Source organism: Lampetra planeri, chromosome 14, assembly GCF_965212315.1.
Source record: "Lampetra planeri chromosome 14, kcLamPlan1.2.h2, whole genome shotgun sequence".
In the NCBI taxonomy this organism is placed as follows: domain Eukaryota; kingdom Metazoa; phylum Chordata; class Hyperoartia; order Petromyzontiformes; family Petromyzontidae; genus Lampetra; species Lampetra planeri.
Genome location: NC_136120.1, coordinates 10,568,724 through 10,583,001, shown reverse-complemented (window position 1 = coordinate 10,583,001; position 14,278 = coordinate 10,568,724). Strand labels below are relative to the sequence as shown.

Here is a 14,278-nt window from a genome sequence, read left to right as displayed (position 1 = left end):
ACAGCCAAGGACCTGCGGTTCAGAATGAGCACTGGCAGTGTAACTTGCGTGGGGCAGGAGGTGCCTTGGCACCAGGGCCAAAGCTACAAGTTGGGACCCCCTTGACAACTACCACGGGATTATGTTTTCAACAACAGTGTAAATGAACAAAATTGATTTAAAACGCGGTTTTTAATTTATTTTGATGAAAATGCTTTCATTTTCGTTCCACGTTTCATTTCAATTCAATAAGAGCGCCAATGTTTGACTTCTGCAAATTGCGCATCACCCGTTTGTTTCTATGTCGTTGTCATCTTAGTGTAACCGAGTAGACAAGCAGAGCTGTAGTGGCTGTATTTTGCGAAGACGGAGTGCCCCTGCAGCATTAAATGTTCGAGACCGTGAGCGTAATGATGTGATTAGACAAGAGGAGCCGCGATAGGTGTGACCGTGCGAGACAAATCTAAGGTTGGGGCCCCACCAGACCAATTCCCGTACCCCTGAGCTGATAATGTAGTAACTACGCCACTGATAATATAGTAATTACGCCACTGCTAATGTAGTTACTACGCCACTGATGATGTCGTTACTACGTCATTGATAACGCAGTTACTACGCCACTGATGATGTCGTTACTACGTCACTAATAATGTAGTTACTACGCCACTGATAATGTAGTTATTACACCACTGCTAATGTAGTTACTACCCCACTGATAATGTAGTTACTACGCCACTGATGATGTAGTTACTACGCCACTGATGATGTCGTTACTACGTCATTGATAACGCAGTTACTACGCCACTGATGATGTCGTTACTACGTCACTAATAATGTAGTTACTACGCCACTGATAATGTAGTTATTACGCCACTGCGAATGTAGTTACTACCCCACTGATAATGTAGTTACTACGCCACTGATAATGTAGTTACTACGCCACTGATGATGTCGTTACTACGTCACTGATGACGTAGTTACGCCATTGCTGAGCACCAAAGTAGAAGTTGTGAATTGCATCACAATGGAACACAAGCGACACCAACATCTTCGCTATGGTTGCAGTTGTGGATTCCCCAACCGATAAACTTGCACTTCCTGATGTCAGTGTCAGTGGAGCTGCAATCAACCTCATCCATCCAGATGGGGCCACTCCCTGGACAAAGAAAGCAACAGTGATTGGTGTCTTCTTTCAAACATTATATCCACGATTTGACTTTTTAAACAGCAGTTATTGTAATGAGTAATATCTGCGGTTTATAAGCACACATACTTTCAAACTTGCAAACGAAACATGTTGGGGCAAGCGCTGTTCGTGAGCAAATATTCAGGATGGAATGGTACACGATGGAGTGGTGTGGCTAGCACCACGACTTTTGTCTCCCTAGTACCAATGTTAACACCAAGGCCGTAGGCATGGAGTCAACATTGGGGGGGACCAAATCCTCCAGTGTGTCTGGGGGTCCCAACCTATAAAAAGTTCTAAATTTGAAAATTAATTACCTGCCTAATATATTTATTTGTTACAATAATGTCTAATAGTGTATTGTATTTACATTGCTTATTTACCATTTTTGTTTCATTGTTTGCAATGGCAGAGATTAGGGATTGATAAAGTACAACCATAACCACAATCATATGAACATACATCTATGCATTGATCTATATGAAGACAAGTCCAGATATTGTGGCCAAGGTTTAGCAAATTGTTATTTTTTATTTACATAGCAAAACAATTATTTTTTATAGCAATATATTGGGGGGGACATTTTGTGCATATTTGAATATTGGGGGGGGGGGGATGTGTCCCCCCCCCCCAATATATATGCAAATTACGGCCTTGGTTTACACAGCACCAAGTAATAATTTAGAGCAGTGGTTCTTAACCTTTAAAGCAGCCTGCACCCCTTCAATTCTCAATCGTTAGAAAATGTATAACCTTAATAAATACGTAGGTTTGATTGAACAAACTAGTTGTGCCTCCGTGCCCGTGCTTGATTTGGGGTTTCTGGCCATGTCTGACACTCCCAAAAAGGGCATCTCCCACCCCCAGGTCGTGCGTGCACACCAGGTTAAGAACCACTGATTTCGAGGCTTCCCACCGCGGCACACAAAAACACACGCGCGCCTGCGTGCCCTATAATTGCGCAACTATTGCACTGAACGTACCTTGGCCATATGGGCTCGCAATGGTAGGTGATGCAGAGGCACTTTTGTAGCCCAACATTTTGCAAACAACATTCGCATTCTGCACATTCCAATTGTCGTTACAGATGGTGCCCCACTGCCCATCGTGCAACACCTCCACTCGCCCTTCGTTGGACCTTCTTCCACCAACAAGCCTCACCAAGGGCACTCTGACGTTGTCTGCGGGCACAGAAAAAACCGTCGCAAGCATTTCAACTTGAGCCGGGGACAATAAGTCCATGAAGTCAAATTGATCCACAACACATTTTAATCGGCTACATTTTGTTGGATCGATTACTTGTGCCCCTTTAAACAATGGGGGGCTTAGCCAACATCCAGAAGGGAGGAACCCCCAACAAACCATGCCCAGTGGGATATGGCAGCGGTGTTATCCAAGTCATCAAATAATCCAATCGATCATCAGAAGAGTTCTGAAATCCGCGTGTCTCTCCATACAACTCTAAACACGCATCTCTCCACCCATTTGTTTGCTGTTGATGGATGTGTAGTGACATAAAATTAGCTATGTAGCAGCATAGCGCTGGCTGCTGGCGGGGAAGGGGATCTGCAGCTTACAGCAGCCCTGACAGCAGCAGGCCACGTGATACACCAGAGGGGGGTCTAGGGGAAAGGTCACGGAAGAGACACACCCGGAACCCGCGGGTAGGTTCTAGAAAGGGGGCGTGGCCGGGGGCGGAGCCAATATTAGAGGGGCCCCGAGAGGGGACCTCGGGGCTGTCGTTTGGAGTGGGATTCCCATCATGCTGCTGGAGTCTTCACCGCTGTCTCTTCGTCACCAGTCAGGCAGTCTACCCACTGTCCTGACTGGGAACCGTAGTCGACTATAGACGGATTATTTGGAAGTGTTAACCCGTTGGTGCGTGTGTTAATAAACAGAGTGCCTCCACCTCTTAGTGTCTCCGATTGAGTCACTACAGATGTATGTAAATCCATGAATAGCAACAACAAAACATGGCAAATGTAAATCAATGGTCAATTACTGAATGCAATATTTGTAAACAGTGATAGTAATTAAAATTACCTGGATCACCTTTGTCACCTTTGTCACCTTTGTCTCCTTTCTCTCCACTCATGCCCTTTTCTGCACGGACACCTAGAGTGCAGACACACTTCAGAACTGCCTCTCACCATCTCACGAGATCAGGACATTGGATTTGCAATCCAGATGTCGACAGCTGAATCGCCCGCAGTGGCAGTTGCATGCAACCTGATCGTTTTCTTAAATACCCTCGCCACTGTCCACCCAGTTGATTGGAAGGTTGCGTGTGGTGGGGTAAAATGTGAGTACTTCCACCTATTCGAGATGTTTGGACCAGTGTGAACTCTGCAAGACTGTTTTTTGCTTTTTAGCTTTTCCTTGAGTATGTCCTCTCATGTTGATATATGTGTCTTGATTAGTGGGGGCGAGTTTTTACTCAAAATATTAATTGAATGAATGAAAGAGTAAGCTAAATACTCTCTGGAGAGGCCCATAAGAACTCCCACGAGTGGAGACCCTTTCACTGGCAGTGGCATGATCAAGCAATTTGAGGGCTGCATCCACACCTTTTATCTGGTTAAGTAATAGACTATTCTTGATTTGAAGCTTTCGTGACTGCAAGGATTCATATTCTTAGGTTTTTTTCCGGTAAAGTCACGTAGCAAAAATTTTTAAATTAATAAAAGTAAAATAAAAATCAAATAAAAATCACGACGTTTCGGAGGCAACACAAGCTTCCGTCTTCAGGTGGAACCGTGACAGCACGACAGCTGTATCACTCAATCAATCACTTGATACAGCTATCATGCTGTGACGGTTCCACCTGAAGACGGAAGCTTGTATTGCCTCCGAAACGTCGTGATTTTTATTTTATTTTTATTTTATTAATTTAATTTTTTTACCTACGTAACTTTACCGAAAAAAACTAAGAATAAGTAATAGACGTTATTTTGGTTCGACAAATGGCTCTTTCCTGGTACAGTATGTATGTTGAACTTCTCTCACACCATACATAGCCAACCGTGCTCATCGGATGTGCGGGGGAAAGGAGAACAAATTAAACACGAAACAGCAGGTCTAAAGAAATAAGTTTACAATCTAGACGATTTTAAAGTGCCTAGCTGCAGTGGCTTCCTAATATCGGAAGAGCGTTCCAGACGGCCACAGAAGCAAGTTTTAAAGCGTGCGGTGCAGTGGCCGTCTTTGTTTGGTTAGCCAAAATCCGCTGGTAAGTAACATAAACATTCTTATGGCTGTTAGCTAAGTCCAGGAGGAAATTGGCCAATTGTTGCAGTAATTACATGTGATGCACATGGCAACTCTATGCGAACTATTTTTGGTAACTGATTGCGAAATGGTCTGCTGTGCATACCACACATTTCATACTTTACATTCAATCCGGGTCAATTGCAGGAACATGCAACAACCTATTAAGTGCTAAGAAGTTGACCAGACTTTTAAATATTTCCAGACGATATGACTAAGGGATGTGATAGTTATAGTTGACGAGGGGGTGGGTGACAGCACCACGCCCGGCCGCCTTTGTCTCCCCAGTGGCGATGTTCACACACCACAATAGTTACTTGTTTGAGGCTGAGACGACCTAGGGGAGACCCAGGACCGGTTCAAAAAATCGTCACCGGTGGTGTCCGTGAGCGGGAATCGAACTCGGGTCGCCGGGTTCGTAGCGCAGCGCGCTAACCACTACAATGCGTTACGCTTCCACAAACGCGGGTCACGTGACAGATTTGACGTCACAGCTCACTTGCATTATTGAGCTCCCCCCCCCCGCCCCCCCCCCAAAAATGTGTATTTTTATAATGTTTGCATGGTGTACAGTCTGGAAAGTACCCACATGGAAAATTTCCAGTTTGTTGCATGTCGGGAAGTACGCTAAACATTTTGAACAGACACACATATTCACAATTTTGCCTTTTATATATATGGAGATCAAAACCAGTGGTTACCAGCCATTGTAGAACTCTGGTCCACCGTAAACTCTCAAATGTATTTTGTGGATCACCGAGCAATAGAGCGTCGAGTGTTTGGTGAAAGAAAAAAAACATTGTATCTGCAAGCGTTTTGTGGCACACTTCCCATGACCTTGCAGACCACCAAGCGGGTAGCAGATCACAGGTTGGGAACCACTGCTCTGCACTATTTGAGTTCGTTGCATAAATACATAACAAGTGACCAACCGGGAGTTCCTGGAAGTCCCGACGGCCCTCTCGGTCCAATGTCCCCCTTTTCTCCTGGATATCCCTTCTGTCCAGCAAGACCAAGGAAACCTTGACATAGAGGGGTGGCAGGGAAGGAGAGAGAAAGAGAGAGAGAGATAGGAAAGTAGATGCATTGACAGGCAGGGTGCACAGAAAACACACAACAACATCGGTGGAAGTGAGAAACAATTTCATTTTCATCCTCTGAACCGGTTGCAGAAGTAAACGTATTGGCGTTTGTACCGAGGCAAGGTTGTAGTTACATCATTTGCATCGTAAGCCATAGAAATGGGCTAAGGTAGTAATATTTAAACACACTGGCATGTATTATTCCTCCAATCAATGTACCATCCGCAATGATTACTTTTTTACTGTTTTTAAATTGTTGCTATCACTGTCTCTACATGCGAATACCTCATATATTATACGAGAGTGAATAAGATGAGCTCATGTTAAAGACATCAACTTAATTTTGATTTGTGCATAATCGTAATTACTTCTTTACCCAGGAAAGCCCAACTCAGTCTGAATAAACCTTTTCAGGAGGGTTCCATATTGAGATGTTTGACCAAATGTGTTTTTTTTTTACTTTGGGAGGAAACCAAATAATCCGGAAGAAACCCATGCAGAACAGGAATTTAACCCAGGTACCACTTCACCACCCTGTAGCATGGCAACAAACACACACGCACACACAGTCTCTCCTGTGGGTGTAAAGTTCAGTGTAAGTGGCAATGTGCGTGCAATTAACAACACCTGTAAATCCTCTTTCACCCTTTGAGCCAGGCATGCCAGGTACACCTGCGTGCCCCATGTCGCCTTGGTTCCCCTTTGGCCCAGGAGGACCTTGGAAAGGAGAAGAAAACATTTGTAATCCGGCAGATACTCTTGAAAAAATAGAAACAATTATTCTCCCACGTAAAAAAAGGCTAAACAAGTAAACCCGTAAATACAAAGTTTTTCACTATAAATCCTTTATATGCGTGGCATCGGGGCGGCTCGAGTCCTCTCGTCCTCTGGCTTGAGATGGCTGCCACCTATGGGTCAGATGATTGTCTGGCAGCATTAAACAATTGGTAATTAAATATTTAAAAAAAAATCCCTAAACAGTGTAACAAATTTTAATTTTTTTTCACGAAATGCATTGTCACGCACAACGAGTCTGTGTGCAAAATGTCAGCTCGATTGGATCACGGGAAGTGGGTTAAAAAACGACCGAAAGATTTGCACGGTCCTAAGCAAGCAAGCGAACTTAACATAAAGGATTTAAAAAAAGTATTTTTTTTGTCTTTTTTTTTTACGAATGTATTCTACATTTTTCTAATGGCATCGGATCATGGGGCAAATCATTCATTTAGGATATCTTGCATTAAAAAATCCCACGTGTGTGGTAGAATGGCTGCGCAGGAGATTGTTCACAAGGACTTCTCCAGAAAAACATCCTTTAAGCAGCCATTTTAAAACTTACACACAAACATTTCTGATACAATCTAAGAATAGATTGCCGCATGACAACACAACTAATTATGTTAATTTTCATAGCAGGTACCAAATCGAAAGCAAATTTTAATTTAGTATGATTATTTTTTGTAAAGGTATTGGCGACTGGGTTGCAACCATCAACTCAGTAGCCTTGAGAATCTGGTTTAATCACTCGCGACTGCACAGATTCGATTGTTTACGAAACAAAAACATTTCTTTATTTTACCAGGTAAGGCGCACTGAGCTATATAGCTCTTTTTCAGAAGCGACCTGACCACAAACGATAACTCTACCAAAGTTGCTTTACATGTGGAAATGTATAGCGGCCAAATGCTCTTGCACATGTTTATAAATGTGGAGGCAAAACAATCCAAGCGACCTTATGTGGAAATGTATGGCAGCTAAACACTCTAAATGCATGTTTTGCAAACGTCGAGGGAAAACTCCACGCGAGAACATTCAAACTCCAAATATACAGCAGCAGGCATCAGGGTCGAGATCGAACCCACGACCATCCTGTATACCAGGCGAGGTAGTTAACATCTCATAGCCACCGTGGCACCCCCAAACTCAGGATCTTAGCAGAGCCAGCTCAACGCTCCTTTTTTAATACGCATCATACGTGTACATACATCTATCTGTGGATGCTTTGCATTCTTTGCCCCACCTGTCAATATGGTAATGTTCTGCAGTTTGATGCTGTGCTCCCAGTTATTCAGTCGCACGTCCTCCGTCACTTTCTTGAGAATTTCCATCTCATTCTTCAGCTGCCTCTGCATGTCCCTTTGGGTCTGCTTCATCTCCATGGATTGGTAGGTCACGTTAGCCACCATAGAGTTCAAAGTGAGCATGTCATTCCCGTAGGAGGCAATATCCGCTTGATAAGACTGGTTCAGTCGCTGGACAGCACTCATCAACTGTTGCAGGAGCATCTCCACCCCCTCAAGCCTATCCTGCAATTGATGGATGTGCATCTTACTCTGTTCTGTTATGACAGTGTTCGTGTTCATTTGAACTGTGGTAATGTCTGATAAGTTCTCCGTTTTATCATTCAGGGTTTTGAGCTGAGATTGCAAGAGCAGAACCGTTGAATTCAACTCTTCGGTGGAAGAGAAGAGGCTTTTGACATCTGAGTGTTGATGATAAACATTCTGGCTACGTGACTCAAATGTAGCAGCTTCAGTGTCATCAATCACTCCTGCAGGCAACTGTTGGTATTTTTCAGACGGCAATGTCATGTTTTTTTGAAGATCATTGACATCAGTTTCAACTGTTTTGGCTTCATTGCCTTGCCTCATACTCTGGGACACTGCTGTTTTGGTGGAAACAAAGAAAATCGTATACATCATTGTGGTATTGATAAGCATTTATTTAATTTCTCTCTTTTGTTTTAATTTCCTAAACAAGGCTAATAGAGTGGCCCAAAAGTGAGGGCAATTAGGGTTATTATATTTATTTTAACAAGTCACAAAGGGTTATTTCATTTATTTTAACCAATATTCAAACTGACGTCCATGAATATGAATGCATGGATACATCCTCTTGAAATTAATTTAGGACTTCTTTAAAAATTACAGGTGTCATATTTTAACATTTATACTTTATATTTTTTCTGAAGTCACCTAAGATGGATTTGAGGTGACTCCACAGGAAAAATAAAAAATATATATTAATCATGATAAAAGATACAATTTTTGCCTAAAGAATAAACAATGAAAATAGCGTAATGGTAGTGTTAAAATTAAATTACTCTGTGTCTCCTGTCTTTTGGGCCACCCTGTATAAAAAATAATAATGCAAAAAAATAGATACTTTTCAATTGCATCAAGCTCAGCAGAGAGATGTTTAGTTCCATTGAAGCACAAAGTGCTGTGATTGAAATCAAATAATGGGAAACACAAAACAACACAAAACAACAAAAACTCACATTCATCAATAACTCTGCCATAAATAAAAACAAATTGCTAAAATGAAATTTATGTCGCTCATATTGTATCCTAACTTTTGAGAATGTCCGTACATTGGCTCTTAAGAAAATCAAATAATTTAGAAACAAATAACTACTCTAAAGTTGTGTTGCTCATGAGAAGCTGTCTCATGGACATGATTGATATCAGATCCCCACAAAATCAAAGTCAAGGTGCAGAGTAACCGAAGCAACACCCCATACCCCAAATTTCCACTCAAGGGCATTAACATTTGTGATGTAATAAAATAATAAAAATAAAACATAATAAAACAATTCTCACGACGTTTCGGCCACAACGCAAGCAGCCGTCCTCAGGCGTTGTGGCCGAAACGTCGTGAGAATTGTTTTATTATGTTTTATTTTTATTATTTTATTACTTCCCTTCTACGTGACTTTACCGAAAGAACCAAGAAGATGAATCCCTGCAGTCACGAAAGCTTTAAATCGAAATTTGTGATGTATTCCTGGAAAAAGACTACATTCTGCCAACACATGGTTTCATGGAAATACTTAAGTCTACTTTGAATAATTTTTTTTGAATCACCTCCCCACAAATGGCCACAAAATTAATGTATTATTTAACCCATCCACTTAATTCATATGCTGTCAACAAAACTGGATACATATAAAGAGTTTGTGCGAGCTCTCATGTGTTTTCAGGATACCCCTAATTGATCAAAGCAGTCTATGCCCATTGTGCATCTGTATCTCAAATTGGCATTTCGAGGAAGGCAAACAATTCTGGCTATTACCTGATTAAGCTGGTTGTAATCACCAGCGAAATGTCGTACTCGAATATTGTAAATGTTGTGGGATTACTCTCCAACACACCGGTGTGAACGATTATCTGATGGGCACGTTTTTGTTTACGTGACAAACCCTTACTAATTAGCCGTGTCGAGTGGTGGTGCATTTAACGACCCATTTTTTATTCACATGATTTCACTCAAATAAACCTCGATTAAGGCAAACGTGGCGCTGCTCTGCCATTGCTTGCCCACACCACTTCTGGCAGAAGGGCCTCTACTCAAGGATGTTCCTAGCGAGCGGCTACAGAGATAAATATTCTTAGGTTTTGTTTTTTTCGGTAAAGTCACGTAGGTAAAAAAAAAAGTTAAAAACCCTAAGAATATGAATCCTTGCAGTCACGAAAGCTTCAAATCTAGAATACAGAGATAAATTTTGGCCTACTCTTCCCACGCTTGCCAGACAATTTGGACCTGTTGATCAACTAACTGCGGTGTGCCAAGTCTGATTGCTGGGTGGGTCGAGGCGGGGGATTTAAGAATCAGCTTCAACTGCTGTGCAAGGCAATGAAAACTGGCGACCTCTGGATTGCTAGTCCAGTGGCTTCACCGTAAAATCAGTGTCAGCGTTCACAGGGTGTAAAGTCCAAATGAAATTCAAGAGAAAGAGTAATCTAAGTCTGTTGGGGCTCATATCTGGCTACATGACAGGATTTTGATGATAAAGCCATTCAAAGCAAAACAGTGCAAAACAACCGACGCTATTAAGTTTATGACAACGAATACACATTTTAACCACGCTCTTGATTCACCTGCAAAGTCATGTAGATCGTCTACAATACTATTCAGTGATGGTTCAATAGGGATAACAAAATGCCTACCTGTCATTGCCCACAGTATAAAATGTACGGCGAAGAGAATGTACAGCACAACGATCGCTCTCTTCATTGCATTTGGGCTGGAGAGGAATCGTGGCCAAGATCCACGTTTTGGAGTCGGACTCATTCTCATGCTGGAGCCTTTGAAAACAGTGCGAGCAAAAAAAACAACTTGTACACAACAAAAACAACAACAAAGATTCGTCGAGCATTGCACATTTCTCGGGGGATTGATACCCGTGGCAGTAAACGACCGCATATCTGACTCGACGGGAGATGAATTCCAGGTAGATCAATGAGAAAAGTTCGGATATCTGAAAATTAATATGAAATGAAAGTTACAGCCAATGCACAAATTAGGTTGCTCTATAACGCAAAGAAGAAACTGCTTTCAACATTGGAAAATGCTTTGCTGTACCCTAGAATTAAGCGAATTTATGCAAGAGAAAAAAACACTACTGTATTTAAAATGTCTAATTTGTGAACACGTCTAAAATAAATATTGCCAGTTACACCATACACACATATCACTCTGGGTGTGAGGATATGTTAAGTTTTACTGTATTTAAGGCCACGATAATAGAACGTTTCACAAATATTTACTATATTGTACTATCTAGCATAAAACACTAGCATTGTAAGGTTGAATACATGTTATGGTAGTGTTTACACATTCACAAATGTTGTGTGAGTCTAAATTCGGCAGTTATGTTCCTAAGGCACACGACTTTTGTTATTGTATAGCCACTAAAAAAACAAAACCTTTGGCATTTAGTGACAGGGCCACATTTTACGTGAGAAAACAATTGTGACAATTGGGCATACGCACTGAGGCTTGTGAAACATCTTTGAAATGTTTACTTGCAAACAGTATTAGGTTGTTGTTAATTTATACAACACAATCAGGAGACAATTAAAGAACATGTCCACGTTTGCTGGCATGATAGGATCGCACACTAAATTAATGTTCGTATGAATCAACAGCTCTCCGATTTGGTGCATGGTTTGTACCGCATGTTGTACCGCATGCTGTACAACTTACGGCATAACCCGAAAACACACCGGTTAAAGACATAACGCAGCAGAATTTACGAGTGTGACATTGAACATCGCTCGTTCCTATACGGAAAATGAAGGATGGCAAAGTGTCGTGCCCTTTACCAAGCACCAAACCAGCGGTTGTTTCTGAAATGTGGCCATTGGATGCACTTGTGTCTTCTTCAAGGGGCTCAGATGTCCTCCTCTCAAGTTTCTGCCAGGTAGCCATGGGTCCTGTAACGAGACGGTAATGAGACATTACTGCTGCTGCTCTTTACAAGCAAGTAACATCAGACGCATTTAACTTTTGACGTAAGCAACAGCAATTAATAATATTTTCCCTTGACAGACAAAACTGTTGAAACATTAAACATATATATTTACAGAAACATTTACCTTTACTCGTAGTCGTATTGTTACTACTACTACGACGATATTATTACTACGACTGCTACCATTATTTGAAACTTTGTTAAAAATAAAACAATACAGTAATTAAACGTGTTTTTATCATTAGATTATTCATAGAACAAACGTCCTTAAGGTGTCCTGTTACGAACACTAATACTAATGATGATGCATGCCTACCTGCGCGGGTGGAGGTGTCGTCGGAGTGTGAGATGCGAGAGCTGACAGTGACACACCTTCTCGTTAAAACACCTCTGAACAAAACCACAGGAATTGCTTGGAGTGATGAAAACGTAATTTATATCACGGGCGAAAAAAAACACACACCGCTTTTAATTTGTACGTGGCTGTTGATCATCACAAAAATCACTGGCATCGATTGTGCCTAGACCTTCGACATTATTACATATGATGATGGGGGGGGGGGGCGGAAAGTATTCTCTAAATGATTTTTTTAAACAAAAATGTCCTGCCTACCTCGGTGTACAAGCACACTACTGTAATGCGAAACAAAAAACGTAGCAACACATGCGATGTAAGCCAATGCCTAAAAATTTTTTATCTTCACTCAAAGTGTGTAAATGAAAGGTTGGCGAGTGTTCACGGTTCAAAGTGCAGGTGTAAAGGCAGCATTTGCGTAGCTCGAATCTCGCTCAAGAAATCCTTTTCACAAAGTCAGGTGAACTGAAAGGTTGACAGCCAGCACACACGAAGCTATTACTCCGTACTTTTTTGTCGGGATTCTACCTCGGGCGACGTATCAACGATTTTTAGTTTTTCACACTCCAAACTGGTTATAACTTGAACTACATTTCTTTCCTCCAACTATCTTGGGAGTGGTGGTGTGAATTACAAATTGCAATTTGATGTATAAGCACATCATCAGCCCGTTTCTCTCCAACGGTGAAGGCCTCCCCATGCTGTTGTCATAAACAACAAAGACCCACCTCGCTCCTTGACACCTCCACGTTAGAAATCTTCTCTAGTGTATGATCTCCTTTAGCTGGTATTCTGATTAGTAGGGTTCGATACGTACGGTGCGAAAGCAGTTCAACATACATACATAGATTGGGTGGGTGTGTGTGAGTTTGTGGGTGAGCGAGTGGGTGAGTGGATGAGTAAGTGATTGGGTGAGTGGGTGAGCGAGTGGGTGAGTAGGTGAGTGAGTGAGCGGGTGAGTGGGTGAGCGAGTGGGTGAGTGGGGGAGTGAGTGAGCGGGTGAGTGGGTGAGCGAGTGGGTGAGTGGGGGAGTGGGTGAGCGGGTGAGTGGGTGAGCGAGTGGGTGAGTAGGTGAGTGAGTGAGTGGGTGAGTGGGTGAGCGAGTGGGTGAGTGGGGGAGTGGGTGAGCGGGTGAGTGGGGGAGTGGGTGAGCGGGTGAGTGGGTGAGCGAGTGGGTGAGTGGGGGAGTGAGTGAGCGGGTGAGTGGGGTGAGCGAGTGGGTGAGTGGGGGAGTGGGTGAGCGGGTGAGTGGGTGAGCGAGTGGGTGAGTAGGTGAGTGAGTGAGTGGGTGAGTGGGTGAGCGAGTGGGGGAGTGGGTGAGCGGGTGAGTGGGTGAGCGAGTGGGTGAGTGGGGGAGTGGGTGAGCGGGTGAGTGGGGTGAGCGAGTGGGTGAGTAGGTGAGTGAGTGAGTGGGTGAGTGGGTGAGCGAGTGGGGGAGTGGGTGAGCGGGTGAGTGGGTGAGTGGGTGAGTGAGCAGGTGAGTGGGTGAGCGGGTGGGTGAGTGGGTGAGTGAGCAGGTGAGTGGGTGAGCGAGTGGGTGAGTGGGGGAGTGGGTGAGCGGGTGAGTGGGTGAGTGGGGGAGTGGGTGAGCGGGTGAGCGGGTGGGTGAGTGGGTGAGTGAGCAGGTGAGTGGGTGAGCGAGTGGGTGAGTGGGGGAGTGGGTGAGCGGGTGAGTGGGTGAGTGGGGGAGTGGGTGAGCTGGTGAGCGGGTGGGTGAGTGGGTGAGTGAGCAGGTGAGTGGGTGAGCGAGTGGGTGAGTGGGTGAGTGGGGGAGTGGGTGAGCAAGTGAGCGGGTGGGTGAGTGGGTGAGTGAGCAGGTGAGTGGGTGAGCGAGCGGGTGAGTGGGTGAGTGGGGGAGTGGGTGAGTGGGTGAGCGAGTGGGTGAGTAGGTGAGTGAGTGAGTGGGTGAGTGGGTGAGCGAGTGGGGGAGTGGGTGAGCGGGTGAGTGGGTGAGTGGGTGAGTGAGCAGGTGAGTGGGTGAGCGGGTGGGTGAGTGGGTGAGTGAGCAGGTGAGTGGGTGAGCGAGTGGGTGAGTGGGTGAGTGGGTGAGTGGGGGAGTGGGTGAGCGGGTGAGTGGGTGAGTGGGTGAGTGAGCAGGTGAGTGGGTGAGCGGGTGGGTGAGTGGGTGAGTGGGTGAGTGGGGGAGTGGGTGA

The 14,278-nt window shown here is 43.8% G+C and overlaps 1 protein-coding gene across 3 annotated transcripts; it reads right to left on the bottom strand.

The window, feature by feature from the left end:
- Positions 1-152: 152 nt before the first annotated feature.
- LOC144722371 (scavenger receptor class A member 5-like) lies at positions 153-12,482 on the bottom strand. Of its 3 annotated transcripts, none has more exons than XM_078600575.1 (9): positions 12,087-12,482; positions 11,622-11,732; positions 10,464-10,601; positions 7,535-8,179; positions 6,142-6,231; positions 5,365-5,454; positions 3,209-3,280; positions 2,149-2,346; positions 153-1,135 (listed from the first exon to the last, which is right to left on the bottom strand). In XM_078600575.1, the coding sequence occupies exons 2-9, from the start codon at positions 11,725-11,727 to the stop codon at positions 999-1,001; spliced, it is 1,476 nt and encodes a 491-aa protein (XP_078456701.1). In that variant the 5' UTR covers positions 11,728-11,732; positions 12,087-12,482; the 3' UTR covers positions 153-998. The 3 variants fall into 3 exon arrangements, with proteins under 3 accessions (XP_078456701.1, XP_078456702.1, XP_078456700.1); XM_078600576.1 differs by lacking the exon at positions 12,087-12,482 and adding an exon at positions 11,895-12,068; XM_078600574.1 differs by lacking the exon at positions 12,087-12,482 and having other exon boundaries at positions 10,464-11,708.
- Positions 12,483-14,278: the final 1,796 nt, after the last annotated feature.